Source organism: Cetorhinus maximus, unplaced genomic scaffold (assembly GCF_964194155.1).
Source record: "Cetorhinus maximus unplaced genomic scaffold, sCetMax3.hap1.1 HAP1_SCAFFOLD_1249, whole genome shotgun sequence".
Taxonomy (NCBI): domain Eukaryota; kingdom Metazoa; phylum Chordata; class Chondrichthyes; order Lamniformes; family Cetorhinidae; genus Cetorhinus; species Cetorhinus maximus.
Genome location: NW_027597191.1, coordinates 35,717 through 49,356, shown reverse-complemented (window position 1 = coordinate 49,356; position 13,640 = coordinate 35,717). Strand labels below are relative to the sequence as shown.

At 52.5% G+C, this 13,640-nt stretch overlaps 1 protein-coding gene across 1 annotated transcript; it reads right to left on the bottom strand.

Moving 5' to 3' along the window:
- Positions 1-644: 644 nt before the first annotated feature.
- LOC144675967 (neuronal PAS domain-containing protein 4-like) lies at positions 645-8,123 on the bottom strand. The gene is made up of 8 exons (XM_078536483.1): positions 7,949-8,123; positions 6,805-6,956; positions 6,544-6,646; positions 6,187-6,436; positions 5,123-5,232; positions 4,863-4,998; positions 2,849-4,077; positions 645-721 (listed from the first exon to the last, which is right to left on the bottom strand). Exons 1-8 carry the CDS (start codon positions 8,121-8,123, stop codon positions 645-647), a joined length of 2,232 nt encoding a protein of 743 aa, XP_078392609.1.
- Positions 8,124-13,640: the final 5,517 nt, after the last annotated feature.

Sequence of the window (13,640 nt, the reverse complement as noted above, 5' to 3'; positions counted from 1 at the left end):
AGTGCTGCACTGTCGGAGGGTCAGTGCTGAGGGAGTGCAGCATTGTTGGAGGGTCAGTACTGAGGGTGCGCCACACTGTCAGAGGGTCAGTACTGAGGGAGTGCTGCACTGTCAGAGAGTCAGTACTGAGGGAGTGCCGCACTGTCAGAGAGTCAGTACTGAGGGAGTGCCACACTGTTGGAGGGTCAGTGCTGAGGGAGCGCCGCACTGTCAGAGAGTCAGTACTGAGGGAGTGCCACACTGTCGGAGGGTCAGTGCTGAGGGAGCACGGAGAGTCAGTACTGAGGGAGCGCCGCACTGTCGGAGGGTCAGTGCTGAGGGAGTGCTGCACTGTCAGAGGTGCCGTCTTTCAGGATGAGACGTTAAACCGAGGCCCCGTCTGCCCTCTCGGGTGGGGGTAAAAGATCCCACGGCCACTATTGGGAGAAGAGCAGGGGGGAGTTCTCCCCGGTGTCCTGGGGCCGATATTTATCCCTCACCCAACATCACTAAAAAACAGATGACCTGAGTCATTATCACATTGCTGTTTGTGGGATCTTGCTGTGCAACAAGTGGCTGCTGCTGCATTTCAGACATTAGAACAGTGACCCCTCTTCCTCCAGGCACCACAGTCTAATGGGACATTGGACCTCCATTGGATTGGTCTACGGGATCATACTTGGCAAAGTACGGCAGTGGTTTGCCGTTGCCTCCTGCAGTATGGCTGACCCGCTATCGGCGCCTGTCCCCAGGGGGGATTTACAGGCTGATAATCAACCTGTCTGGACAGGTTCTGAACACACCCTCCATCGCCATACAGGTCCTAAGGTGGGATTTGAACCTGGAGTTTCTGGGCTAGAGGCAGAGGCACTAACCCCTGCACCATTCATTCATGGGGTGGCCAGCGCAGCATTTATTACCCATCCCTAACTACCCTTGTTCAGAGGGCATTTAAGAGTCACCCACTTTGCTGTGGGTCTGGAGTCACATGTCAGCCGGACAGGATACAGACTGGGTGCAGACGACAGACTTCCTCCTCTTTCAGTGAGGCAGATGGGCTTTTACCGACAGGCGTCAGTAGTTTCATGGTCATCATCAGACTTTTAATCCCAGATTCTTATTGAATTCAAAATTCCACCATCTGCCGTGGTGGGATTCAAACCCTGGTCCCCAGAGCATCACCCTGGGGTCTCTGGAATACTAGTCCAGCGACAATACCAATCTGCTATTGCCTCCCACTGGAGAAGCCTTTCATTGACTGTGAAATGCTTTGCGGGGGGAGGTACTGGGGAGGTGAAAGGCGCTGGAGCAATGGAAGAGTTTCTTTAGCGAGCAAAACATTCACTGGAATATAGATTTGAAATGCACTCTTTAATATAAATATTTTCACAGAGCATTAAGTTCCACAAGACTGAGAACGTACACACAAAAACACTGTTTCACAATGTACGTGTCCTGAGATTATCAAAAATGCTTGCATTTGTTAATAAATATACATTAATATATGTACAAACATATATAATCTTTCTGTGAGGAAATACGAGAATTTAAACAGGATTCAATCCTTATACTTGTACCGTAGAGAGCTCTACGATAGCCATGATGACACGTGAATAATACATTCAAAATGTGTCATTTGTACAGTTATCATATCGAAAAAAGTTATATCCATCTCTTTCTTACGATTTGGTTAGTCACTACAAGTGATACAGTTACATCTGTAAGTATGTCTTACAATATCCTTCTCCATAGCAACACAAGACTACTCAGAGTTTGATCATTACACTGTCTGCTTGCACCTTTAGCATGATTACAATGCCCATAATGTTACAGAAAGGAAGGTTTTCTTTTTAAAATACAATAAACACCCCCTCCCTGAACCCCATGCAGTGCGTTGTAAGGAGAGAATTAAGAGCTTTAAACAGTGTCCTTTAGTTTCAAAGATATATCTTTGATAGTAGCAGCTTCACAAAATATGACAATATGCCATACTCGATGAAGTAAGTCACAGACTTATTTCAAAATGAGGCATTACCTCCACTTCCATCTGTAAAAGAGAGAGAGAGAGAGAGAAAGCAACCAGTTAGTCAGATCCAAATTCTGTCCCATTGTTCATAACAGATTACTCCCTCTCCTGGTAGGAGGGCGTAATTACAACGTGACATGTTTACATAGCTATTTTCCATTATACTTAAATCGCCTATTCTCCGAAAATTTATAACGGTAGAAATGCATTGCAGGATTAAGATTTTTAAGATATCATGGTCAGAAATTAAGTCAAGCGTCCAATTAAAATTCAGCAATTTTTTTTCACCCGCCACATTGAACAAAAAGAATTTAAACTTTTTTGGAACTTTAAAAGTTAGAGAAAAAACATTACAAGTGAGCCCAGGAGAGGGGGGGTGGGTGGTGGTCACAATCTGAACTCCTTGAAGGGACAGTAAGGAAGGTGTTCACTTTGATAGGGTCCGGTTTCCTCATTTTTCAGTTAAGATGGTGACCATTCCCACTCCAAACAGATCAATTCCCTTCGCACGAGGCATTGGCCTTTCAGACTGGAGTTATACTGCACATGGTGTCAACACCGTCCCGCCTCCAGAAACGGAAGGGTAGTGGGACAGACCTTTTTTTGAAATTGAAAATTTCAAGGCTGAGGTTGACAGATTTTCGTTGGGTGAGGGGATTAGGGGTTAAGAAACCAAGGCGGGAAGCTGGAGTCAAGATACAGATTATCCAAGATTGAACTGAGGGGCTGAATGGCCTCCTCCCAGTCCGAGGTGAGTTGGGCTGAATGGCCTCTTCCTGCTCTGGGTTTGATCTGATTATTAATGGGCTCATGTTAGCGAGAGGGAGAAGGGGCTTGACCTACCTTGATGGAAGTATTCATGGCCATGACTCTGGAGTTGATACAACTCATCGATGAACCCATCACAGGGGGACCTTGAGACAAACGTCTCAAATACAGTTTCGTACGAAGTCAACTCTTCAAGGAAGGATTGTTCTTCTGGAGACAGGTCAGTCGCGGGGCGTGCGTCTGGGTTGCAGGCTGATCCCGCGCGGCTGGATTCCACATCAGTGGGACATCCGGAATTTCCACCCAACCGGTGGCAGCTGGGACCTGGGGGGCTCCTCTCCATTGTGGGAGCACCCAGGTCCTTCAAAATGTTCTCGATGACGTCTTCGTCCTCGTCGTCTTCCTCGCCGAAGCTAATCATGGAGAAGTCTACGCTCCTCCACTGCTTGAGGGCTTGGAAGTCCAGGATTGGGGCCTCAGCTGGGAGGGAGGAACTACGCCCCTCACCGATGTCTTTGGCGCGGTTCTCCTGCGAGTGGACGGGTTCCGTTCCCGGGCAGGCCTCCCGGCTGTCGGCCAAGCGGCAGCCAATGCGCTTGGCCAGAGCGTCAATCTGGGTCTGTTCCATGCCCTCCAGGTAGCCGAAGTAGCAGCTGGCGGGCAGCTTGATGGGCGAGGCCTCCGGGGTCAGGATGCCCTCGGGAGTACTGGGCACGTGGATGTAGAGGGGGGTGGGCACCTGAGGAAGGCCCATTACGGTGCAGCCCCCGTTGCCCGGGCTGTCTGGTGAAGGGGGCAGCCTCTCATACAGCGAGGCGCAGGGCTCCAGGGGATAGTAGATCTCGGTGGTCTGGCCGAATGGCTCCTGGCCCCCGAAGGTGAAGGTGGGCCCCAGCAGCTGGGGGGTGCAGGGCGGTGTGGGCGAGTTGGCTCCAAACATGCAGTCACTGTACAACAACTCGGGGAGCTTGCTGACCCGCCCCACCCCCATCACACCCCCCTGCTCCTTCTCCTGGGGCGGAGGAGGGAGGAGACCCCTCTGGCTGTCCTCCTCCCTCCCGGTCGGTGCAGGCACCTCGGCAAAGTCGAGGCCGCATATCCCACTGAAGTCGAAGGACCGGGCCGAAACTCCGCTGGTCGGGGTACCAGCCGCGGGCGTGAAGACTGTGTCGGGGCTGGACAGGTAGCTGGGAGACTGCACTGGCTCCTGGTGAGATGGCGGAGCTGGGAGAGCGTACGGAAACAGCAGAGTGTCCTCCTGCTCCTCAGTCAGCTGCTGTCGGAGGCACCAGGCTTCAGATTCACTGTAAAACAACAAGATAATCCAACATGAGAACGCACGCCAATGCTTCAACACACACGTTACACACGTTATGCATGTTACACACATTGCAAACGTTACACATGTTACACACGTTACACACGGCTGTGGTGTGAAACACGGGTTAGACCCCAGCGGGAGGATCCTGTCCAATTCTGGGTCCCACACTTTAGGAAGGATGTCAAGGTCTCAGAGAGGGTGCGGAGGGAGGGAGATTTACTAGAACGTTCCCAGGGATGAGGGGACCTCAGTTCATGTGGAGAGACTGGGAGAAGCTGGGATTGTTCTCCTTAGAGCAGAGAAGGTTAAGGGGGAGATTGAATCGAGGTGTTCAAAATCAGGAAGTGTTTGGGTCGAGTGAATAAGGAGAAACTGTTCCCAGTGGCAGGAGGGTCGGTAACCAGAGGGACACAGATTGAAGAGAATCGGGAAAAGAGCCAGAGGGGGAGATGAAGAGAATGTTCTTTTTTTTACACAGTGAGTTGTTGTGATCTGGAAGGCGCTGCCTGAAAGGGCGGTGGAAGCAGATTCAATAGGAACTTTCAAAAGGGGGGAATTGGATAAATACTGGAAAAGGAGAAATTTGCAGGATGATGAGGAAAAGAGCAGCGGGGAGAGTGGGACTAATTGAATAGGACTTTCAAAGGGCCAGCACAGGCTCAATGGGCTGAATGGCCTCCTGCCTTTCCTATGGTTTGTCCCAGGCCCGGATTAGTGGTGCAGTGAAGGTGAGTGGTAGATGCTCTGTGTAAGAGTTTGAATCCTTACCTCACTGTGTAATTGTAGCAGAGAACTGGCACCTCAGCACATTCCACCTGAAGCACCATATAGACCCAGATCCACAGAGTATTCTTGGACTGGAGACGAACAATCATCTCCACTCTGGCTTCACTTCCTCCACTCACTGAAAAGCACAAGGAGCAGAGAGAACCCATTAAAACACACGTCCTGGGAGTGACAGAGAATAAATGAACAGAAACACACAGAGAGGACATGGGAAAACCCTCTCTCTCTCTCTCAATACTTACAAAAACGGTAATGCTGGGCAGAGGCATGTGTGAGATCTTGAGGATGCAGAAAGTTGTACCAGGATTTTCCAATGAGTTCAGTTTTCTGGTAACCCAAATAGTAGCCAACGCTGTCAGGGAAAGGACATGATCAATTATTAGCAACAGGCCAGAAACATGCAGCCAACAGCCAAAAAGAACAGTGCTCATGAAGACTGTTTCTATCTTAACCCTGTACATAGGCCCAAGGACCAGTCTGACTCTGTGTTGTACTGTGGCATGTGTGTGTGTCTGTGACTGTGTGTATGTGTCTGTGAGTGTGTGTATGTGAGAGAGAGTGTGTGTATATACAGACAGGTGAGTGTGTGCATACAGGATAGTTGAGTATGTGTGTACAGGACAGGTGAGTATGTGTGTACAGGACAGGTGAGTATGTGTGTACAGGACAGGTGAGTATGTGTGTATATACAGGACCGGTGAGTGTGTGTGTATGGGACAGGTAAGTGTGTGTGTACAGGACAGGTGAGTGTGTGTATATATATATATATATAGTAACAGTGAGTGTGGGTGTACAGGACATGTGAGTGTGTGTGTACGGGACAGGTGAGTGTGTGTGTACGGGACAGGTGAGTGTGTGTGTACGGGACAGGTGAGTGTGTGTGTACGGGACAGGTGAGTGTGTGTGTACGGGACAGGTGAGTGTGTGTGTACGGGACAGGTGAGTGTGTGTGTACGGGACAGGTGAGTGTGTGTGTACGGGACAGGTGAGTGTGTGTGTACGGGACAGGTGAGTGTGTGTGTACGGGACAGGTGAGTGTGTGTGTACGGGACAGGTGAGTGTGTGTGTACGGGACAGGTGAGTGTGTGTGTACGGGACATGTGAGTGTGTGTGTACGGGACAGGCGAGTGTGTGTGTACGGGACAGGCGAGTGTGTGTGTACGGGACAGGTGAGTGTGTGTGTACGGGACAGGTGAGTGTGTGTGTACGGGACAGGTGAGTGTGTGTGTACGGGACAGGTGAGTGTGTGTGTACGGGACAGGCGAGTGTGTGTGTACGGGACAGGTGAGTGTACTTTCCCTCTTACCTGTCGGAGAGCTGGGTGAACATCATGTCCTTGGAGTGCTGACTCTCGAAGAAGCCCAGAAACAGGTGATTGTCAAAGAGTCGGGGCCGGGTGTCTAGCGGGGCACAGAAGGCGATGAAGACCGGTTTGGAGGACCAGTAGGCTCCAGGTGGGGGCTGGTGGTATCGGCCCCTGATCAGCACCAACTTGTTGCCCGCACTCTGCCTCCGGACTGACCTCGAGGTGTTAAAACGGCATCGGAAGAGGCGCTCTGGAAGGTGGCAAAGGAGGAGAGGGTGAGGGAAGCTGCCGGGGCGAGGGCTGTGAAAATACAGGCTGGATACACTCACTGAGGAGGGGAACAGGGCTGTCACTCACCACTTTCAGACGGAGAGGTGAACATCAAGTTACTGCTTAACACCAGATGGTCCAACGAGTCGGTAATATCGTAAATGCTGTCTCCCTGAGCGACCAGGTCCACCTGTAACACAAGAAGAGGAGCGTTTAAAATACAGCAGCAGTTTAAAGCTGACTGCAGCCTGGCTCCTTTCACACCGTCAGCCGGTATCATTGGACTCAAACTCCTTCTCTACCGACCGAGGCAGAGTCCCAGCGCCCCGGGGTCCCGGCTAAACTCACCAGCGAGTGGCCCAGATGCTCCGACACGTTCTCCGACACGTAGATAAGTTTCCCCTCGCTGCTCAGGGCGACCAGGAAGCCGGGGAGGGAGTGCAGGAAGTCAGTCAGCTCGGTGGGCGAAATCAGAGGGAGAGTCCCTTCCAAAGCGCCTTCTGGAGACAGAGAGAGGGAGAGAGAGAGTCAGATCCTTGTTCGAGAGGGGAGAGGAGAGGAGGGGAGTGGGCTATAAATTCAGGACAAGCGCCTGACTGAGAGGGACCAGAGACCCCCCCCCCCCAGGCCATTCACAACCCACCAGCAGCAGCATTTAATATCTCCACTTTATAAAAGTGGAGAAATGGATCAGACTTTTATTAAGAGTCAGTACGGACACGATGGGCTGAACGGCCTCTTTTAGTGACTCCGGTGACATTTGGTCACTTAAGTGGCGGTGAGGAGGGTGAGGAGGGGGTGAGGGGGGTGAGAGGGGGTAAGGAGGGTGAGGGGGGTGAGAGGGGGTGAGGGGGGTGAGAGGGGGTAAGGAGGGTGAGGGGGGTGAGAGGGGGTGAGGGGGGGTGAGAGGGGGTGAGGAGGGTGAGAGGGGGTAAGGAGGGTGAGGGGGTGAGAGGGGGTGAGGGGGGTGAGAGGGGGTAAGGAGGGTGAGGGGGGTGAGAGGGGGTGAGGGGGGTGAGAGGGGGTAAGGAGGGTGAGGGGGGTGAGAGGGGGTGAGAGGGGGTGAGAGGGGGTGAGGAGGGTGAGAGGGGGTAAGGAGGGTGAGGGGGTGAGAGGGGGTGAGGGGGGTGAGAGGGGGTAAGGAGGGTGAGGGGGGTGAGAGGGGGTGAGAGGGGGTGAGAGGGGGTGAGGAGGGTGAGGGGGGTGAGAGGGGGTGAGGAGGGTGAGGGGGGTGAGAGGGGGTGAGGAGGGTGAGGAGGGTGAGGGGGGTGAGAGGGGGTGAGGAGGGTGAGGAGGGTGAGGGGGGTGAGAGGGGGTGAGGAGGGTGAGGGGGGTGAGAGGGGGTGAGGAGGGTGAGGAGGGTGAGGGGGGTGAGAGGGGGTGAGGGGGGTGAGAGGGGGTGAGGGGGGTGAGAGGGGGTAAGGAGGGTGAGGAGGGTGAGGGGGGTGAGGGGAGGAGGGGTTTTGGGGGGGGGAAGCTCCCTGGTATTTACCTGGACCAAAGAAGACGGATTTCCTGGTGTAGATACACGCCAGCGACATGATGTGCAGGTAAGAGAGTCTGGATTTGTCAGTGTCCGAGATCGGCAGCAGTTCTTTCAGGTTCCTGATCTCAGTGTTAATCTGATCCCTTCTGGCTTTCGAGGCGCCCTTGGTGGATCTGTACATGGTGTTGTGCCTCAGTGTCTGCCTCCTCTCCCTCTGGCTGGACCTGGGCTCTTGGTCGCTCACTCTGTCGCTCTCTCAGCTTCAGGGAGCCCCCTGTCTCTTGGACCAGACCTGGATGCCGCTGTTGCTTCGATCTGGTGCTGGAGGCTCAGGCGAAGCCGCCTTTTATAGGCTGCCGGCTGCTGGGGGGGCAGGACTAACGCGGCGGGGACTGGTTCACATCAGGAGCGAGGGGCAGGAGGGAGAGGGAGGTGGGGGGGAGGATCTCTGTCTCCGTGACTAAAATCAAGCGTCACTTCTACAGGGAGATGACGCCAGAACTCAGAGCTCCCAATTAGGAGAAAAACCGAAATTCGACTGATGGGGGAGGGATAGAGAGAGAGGGGGAGGGAGAGAGAGAGAGACACGAATAGAGAGGGAGAAGGATACAGATAGAGATAGAGACGGAAAGAAATAGAGAAGGATAGAGAGGGGGAGGGAGAGAGAGACGGGTAGGGAGAGAGAAGGATAGAGAGAGAGTGAAGGGAGAGCGAGACGGATAGGGAGAGAGCGGAGGGAGAGAGATAGATGGATAGAGAGAGAGAGGGGGATGGAGAGAGAGGAATAGAGAGAGAGAAGGATAGAGAGAGAGGGGAGGGAAAGCGAGACGGATAAGGAGAGAGCGGAGGGAGAGAGATAGATGGATAGAGAGAGAGAGGGGGATGGAGAGAGAGGAATAGAGAGAGAGAGGGATAGAGAAAGAGGGATAGGGAGAGACCGATAGAGAGGAGGGAGAGAGATGGATAGAGAAAGAGGGGTTAGAGAGAAAGGGATAGCGAGAGGAGGTAGAGAGAGACAGAAAAATAGAAACAGGGATGTACAGAGAAAATGATAGAGAGAGAGACAGGGGTACAGATGGAGATGAGGAGAATAATATTGAAGGGAGGTACAGACACTGGATCATTCAGAGAATAGAATAGATAGAGGCACAGAGTGGGGAAAGAGAGAGGGGGAGACACAATAGAGGGGAGACAGAGAGGGGGGAGAGAGAGAGAGAGACGGAGACGGGGAAGACAGAGATAGAGGGGGATCTTACACAGAGTAGGGAGAAGGGGAGAGAGAGAGGATTAGAGAGGGAGAGGGAGATGGGGGCTGAGAGAGAGAGATAGAGAGGCTCATACGGAAAGAGACATTGAGGGGAGATGGGCCATGCTGTATATGGTCACCGAGAGGGGGATTCAGGGTGTAGAGGCAGCTTTGAAGATCGGGTGAGAAGCTGGAAGGAATTGAGTTGTATTTCCAGGCGGCGGCTGCGCTGTTCAGCACCAGAGCCCGTGGACAGCGCCGGTCCCAACCAGGATTAGAACCAGTGGGATGGCGAGAGGAGAGGGAGACAGAGACAGGGAGGGAGGAGGGGAAGACAGGAAGGGAGAGAAGAGAGAAACAGAGGGGAGAAGGAGAGACAGGGAGGGAGGGAAGAGAGAAACAGAGGGGAGAGGGAGAGACAGGGAGGGAGGGAGAGAAGAGAGAAACAGAGGGGAGAGGGAGAGACAGGGAGGGAGGGAGAGAAGAGAGAAACAGAGGGAGAGGGAGAGAAGGAGAGGGGGGAGGGAGAAACAGAGATGGACAGGGAGGGAGGCAGAAACAGAGAGGGAGAGGGTGAGACGGAGAGTGAGGGAGGGAAGAGAGAGAAACTGAGAGGGAGAGGGAGAGACGGAGAAGGATAGACAGAGAGGGACAGGGAGAGACAGAGAGAGAGACAGGGAGGGAGGGAAGAGGGATAAACTGAGGGAGAGGGAGAGACAGAGAGGGAGGGAGGGAGAAACAGAGATGGAGAGGGAGTGACAGAGAGGGACAGGGAGGGAGGCAAAAACAGAGAGGGAGAGGGAGGGAGAAACATACAGCGAGAGAGTGAGCCAGAGAGGGAGGGAGGGAAGAGAGAGAAACTGAGAGGGAGATGGAGAGACGGAGAAGGATAGGCAGAGAGGGAGAGGGACAGGGAGAGAGGAAGAGGGGGAGGGAAGAGGGAGAAACCGAGAGTTATTTTAAACAGCAGCAGGAATGATTAGAAAATGGAATAAGTGTCTCTCATTAAATAAGCCCCACCCTAAGAGGTTCACATCTCCAGATTTCCCCTTTTGAACCCATCCCTAAACCAGGAGCAAAGGGCACAACATAAAGCCTATAGACTCCACATGATCCATGCTGTGTTAAATTTCTTCCCGCTGGGACCAGTACAAGTTACTACTATCTTCCTTTTCAAATGAAGATTTTATCCATATGTCAGTGACAATATGATTTACTTAATCTCAGGACCTCCTGAATATGAAATAGGTCCAGCTACAACAGGGTAACAGACAGAGAAAGGGAGAGGGGGAGAGAGAGGCAGAGAAAGATCGGGATAGAGAGTAAGGGAGAAAAAACAGACATAGGTAAAGAGAGACAAGGAGAGAGTGACAGAGGGAGAGAAAGAGAAACACAGACAGATAGAGATAGGGAGAGATAGAGAGAAATAGATAGGGAGAGACAGAGAGAGGGACAGACAGAGATAGGGAGAGACAGCGAGAGGGACAGACAGAGGTAGGGAGAGACAGAGAGAGGGACAGAGAGAGGGACAGACAGAGATAGGGAGAGACAGAGAGAGGGACAGACAGAGAGAGAGACATACAGAGGGATTGACGGAGATAGGGAGAGACAGACAGAGATAGGGAGAGACAGAGAGAGGGACAGGCAGAGATAGGGAGAGACAGAGAGAGGGACAGGCAGAGATAGGGAGAGACATACAGAGGGACTGATGGAGATAGGGAGAGACAGAGAGACAGACAGACAGATAGGGAGAGACAGACAGACAGACAGAGGTAGGGGAAGACAGAGAGAGGGACAGACAGAGTTAGGGAGAGACAGAGAGACAGACTGACAGAGGTAAGGAGAGGCAGAGTGAGGGACAGACAGAGATAGGGAGAGACAGACAGACAGATAGACAGAGGTAGGGGAAGACAGAGAGAGGGACGGACAGAGTTAGGGAGAGACAGAGAGACAGACTAATAGAGGTAAGGAGAGGCAGAGTGAGGGACAGATAGAGATAGGAAGAGACAGAAAGAGGGGCAGTCAGAGATAGGGAGAGGCAGAGAGATGGACAGAGATAGGGAGGGACAGAGAGACAGGCAGACAAAGATAGGAAGAGACAGAGATAGGGACAGGCAGAGATAGGGAGAGACAGACAGACAGAGGTAGGGGAAGACAGAGAGAGGGACGGACAGAGTTAGGGAGAGACAGACTAATAGAGGTAAGAAGAGGCAGAGTGAGGGACAGACAGAGATAGGGAGAGACAGGAAGAGGAGCAGTCAGAGATAGGGAGAGGCAGAGAGACAGGCAGACAAAGATAGGAAGAGACAGAGATAGGGACAGGCAGAGATAGGGAGAGACAGACAGAGATAGGGAGAGACAGAGAGAGGGACAGACAGAGATAGGGAGAGACAGACAGAGATAGGGAGAGACAGAGAGAGGGACAGACAGAGATAGGGAGAGACAGAGAGAAGGACAGACAGAGATAGGGAGAGACAGAGAGAGGGAGTGAGACAGAGATAGGGAGAGACAGACAGACAGACAGAGATAGGAAGAGACAGAGAGAGGGACAGACAGAGTTGGGGAGAGACAGAGAGACAGACAGACAGGGATAGGGAGAGGCAGAGAGAGGGGCAGACAGAGATAGGGAGAGACAGAGAGAGGGAGAGACAGACAGACAGGCAGACAGAGATAGGAAGAGGCAGAGAGAGGGACAGACAGGGTTAGGGAGAGACAGGGAGATAAAAACATACAGAGATAGGGAGAGACAGAGAGAGGGACAGACAGAGATAGGGAGAGACAGAAAGAGTGCATTCAGGGATAGGGAGAAGCAGAGAGATGGACAGAGATATGGAGGGACAGAGAGACAGACAGACAAAGATAGGAAGAGACAGAGAGATGGACAGGCAGAGATTGGGAGAGACAGGCAGAGATAGGGAGAGACAGAGGGGGAGAGACAGAGAGAGGGAGACAGACAGAGATAGGGAGAGACAGAGAGAGGGAGTGAGACAGAGATAGGGAGAGACAGAGAGAGGGACAGACAGAGTTAGGGAGAGACAGAGAGACAGACAGACAGGGATAGGGTGAGGACGAGAGAGGGGCAGACAGAGATAGGGAGAGACAGATAGAGGGAGAGACAGACAGACAGGCAGACAGAGATAGGAAGAGGCAGAGAGAGGGACAGACAGGGTTAGGGAGAGACAGGGAGACAGAAACATACAGAGATAGGGAGAGACAGAGAGAGGAACAGAGAGCGGGACAGACAGAGATAGGGAGAGACAGACAGACAGACAGTGGTAGGGAGAGACAGAGGGAAGGACAGACAGAGATAGGGAGAGACAAAGAGAGGGACTGACAGAGATAGGGAGAGACAGAGATAGGGAGAGACAGAGAGACAGACAGAGATAGGGAGAGACAGAGAGACAGACAGAGATAGAGAGAGACAGAGAGAGGGACTGACAGGGATAGGGAGAGACAGAGAGACAGACAGATAGAGATAGGGAAAGGCAAAGATAGTGACAGACAGTGATAGGGAGAGACATTGAGAGGGACAGAGAGAGGGACAGACAGAGATAGGGACAGACAGACAGAGTTGGGGAGAGACAGAGAGAGTGACAGATGGAGACAGGAAGAGGCAGACAAACAGAGATAGGGAGAGACAGACAGATAGACTCAGGGAGAGACAGAGAGAGGGACAGGAAGAGATGGGGAGAGACACAGAGAGAGGGACAGAAAGAGATAGGGACAGACAGACAGACAGATAAGGAGAGACAGAGAGAGGGACAGACAGAGTTAGGGAGAGACAGACAGAAAAAGGTAAGGAGAGGCAGAGACAGGGACAGACAGAGTTAGGGAGAGACAGAGAGACAGACAGAAAAAGGTAAGGAGAGGCAGAGAGAGGGACAGACAGAGAGACAGACAGACAAAGGTAAGGAGAGACAGAGAGATGGACAGACAGAGATAGGGAGAGACAGAGAGACAGACAGACAATGGTAGGAAGAGACAAAGATAGGGACAGACAGAGATAGGGGGAGACAGGCAGATAGATGTAGGGAGAGGCAGAGAGGCAGAAACATACAGAGATAGGGAGAGACAGAGAGTGGGACAGAGAGAGGGATTGATGGAGATAGGGTGAGACAGATAGACAGACAAACAGAGATAGGGTGAGGCAGAGAGAAGGACAGACAGAGATAGGGAGAGACAGAGTGATAGACAGAGATAGGGAGGGACAGGGAGAGGGACAGACAGAGATAGGGAGAGACAGGAAGAGGGACAGTCAGAGATTGGGAGAGACAGACAGACAGAGAGAGGGAGAGACAGAGAGAGGGACAAAGAGAGATGGGGAAGACAGACAGATAGAGATAAGGAGAGACAGAGAGAGGGACAGACAGAGATAGGGATAATCGGAGAGACAGACAAAGGTAGGGAGAGACAGAGAGAGGTACAGACAGAGTTAGGAATGGACAGAGACAA

Bases quoted from the DNA above. Each gene is read 5' to 3' on its own strand.
- LOC144675967 (XM_078536483.1), bottom strand. From the start codon at position 8,123: ATGTACAGATCCACCAAGGGCGCCTCGAAAGCCAGAAGGGATCAGATT. The intron at 6,647-6,804 runs GTGAGTTTAGCC...CTTGTGTTACAG, and splicing joins AGCATCTGGGCCACTCGCTG to GTGGACCTGGTCGCTCAGGG. The intron at 6,437-6,543 runs GTGAGTGACAGC...GCCACCTTCCAG, and splicing joins CACCTCTCCGTCTGAAAGTG to AGCGCCTCTTCCGATGCCGT.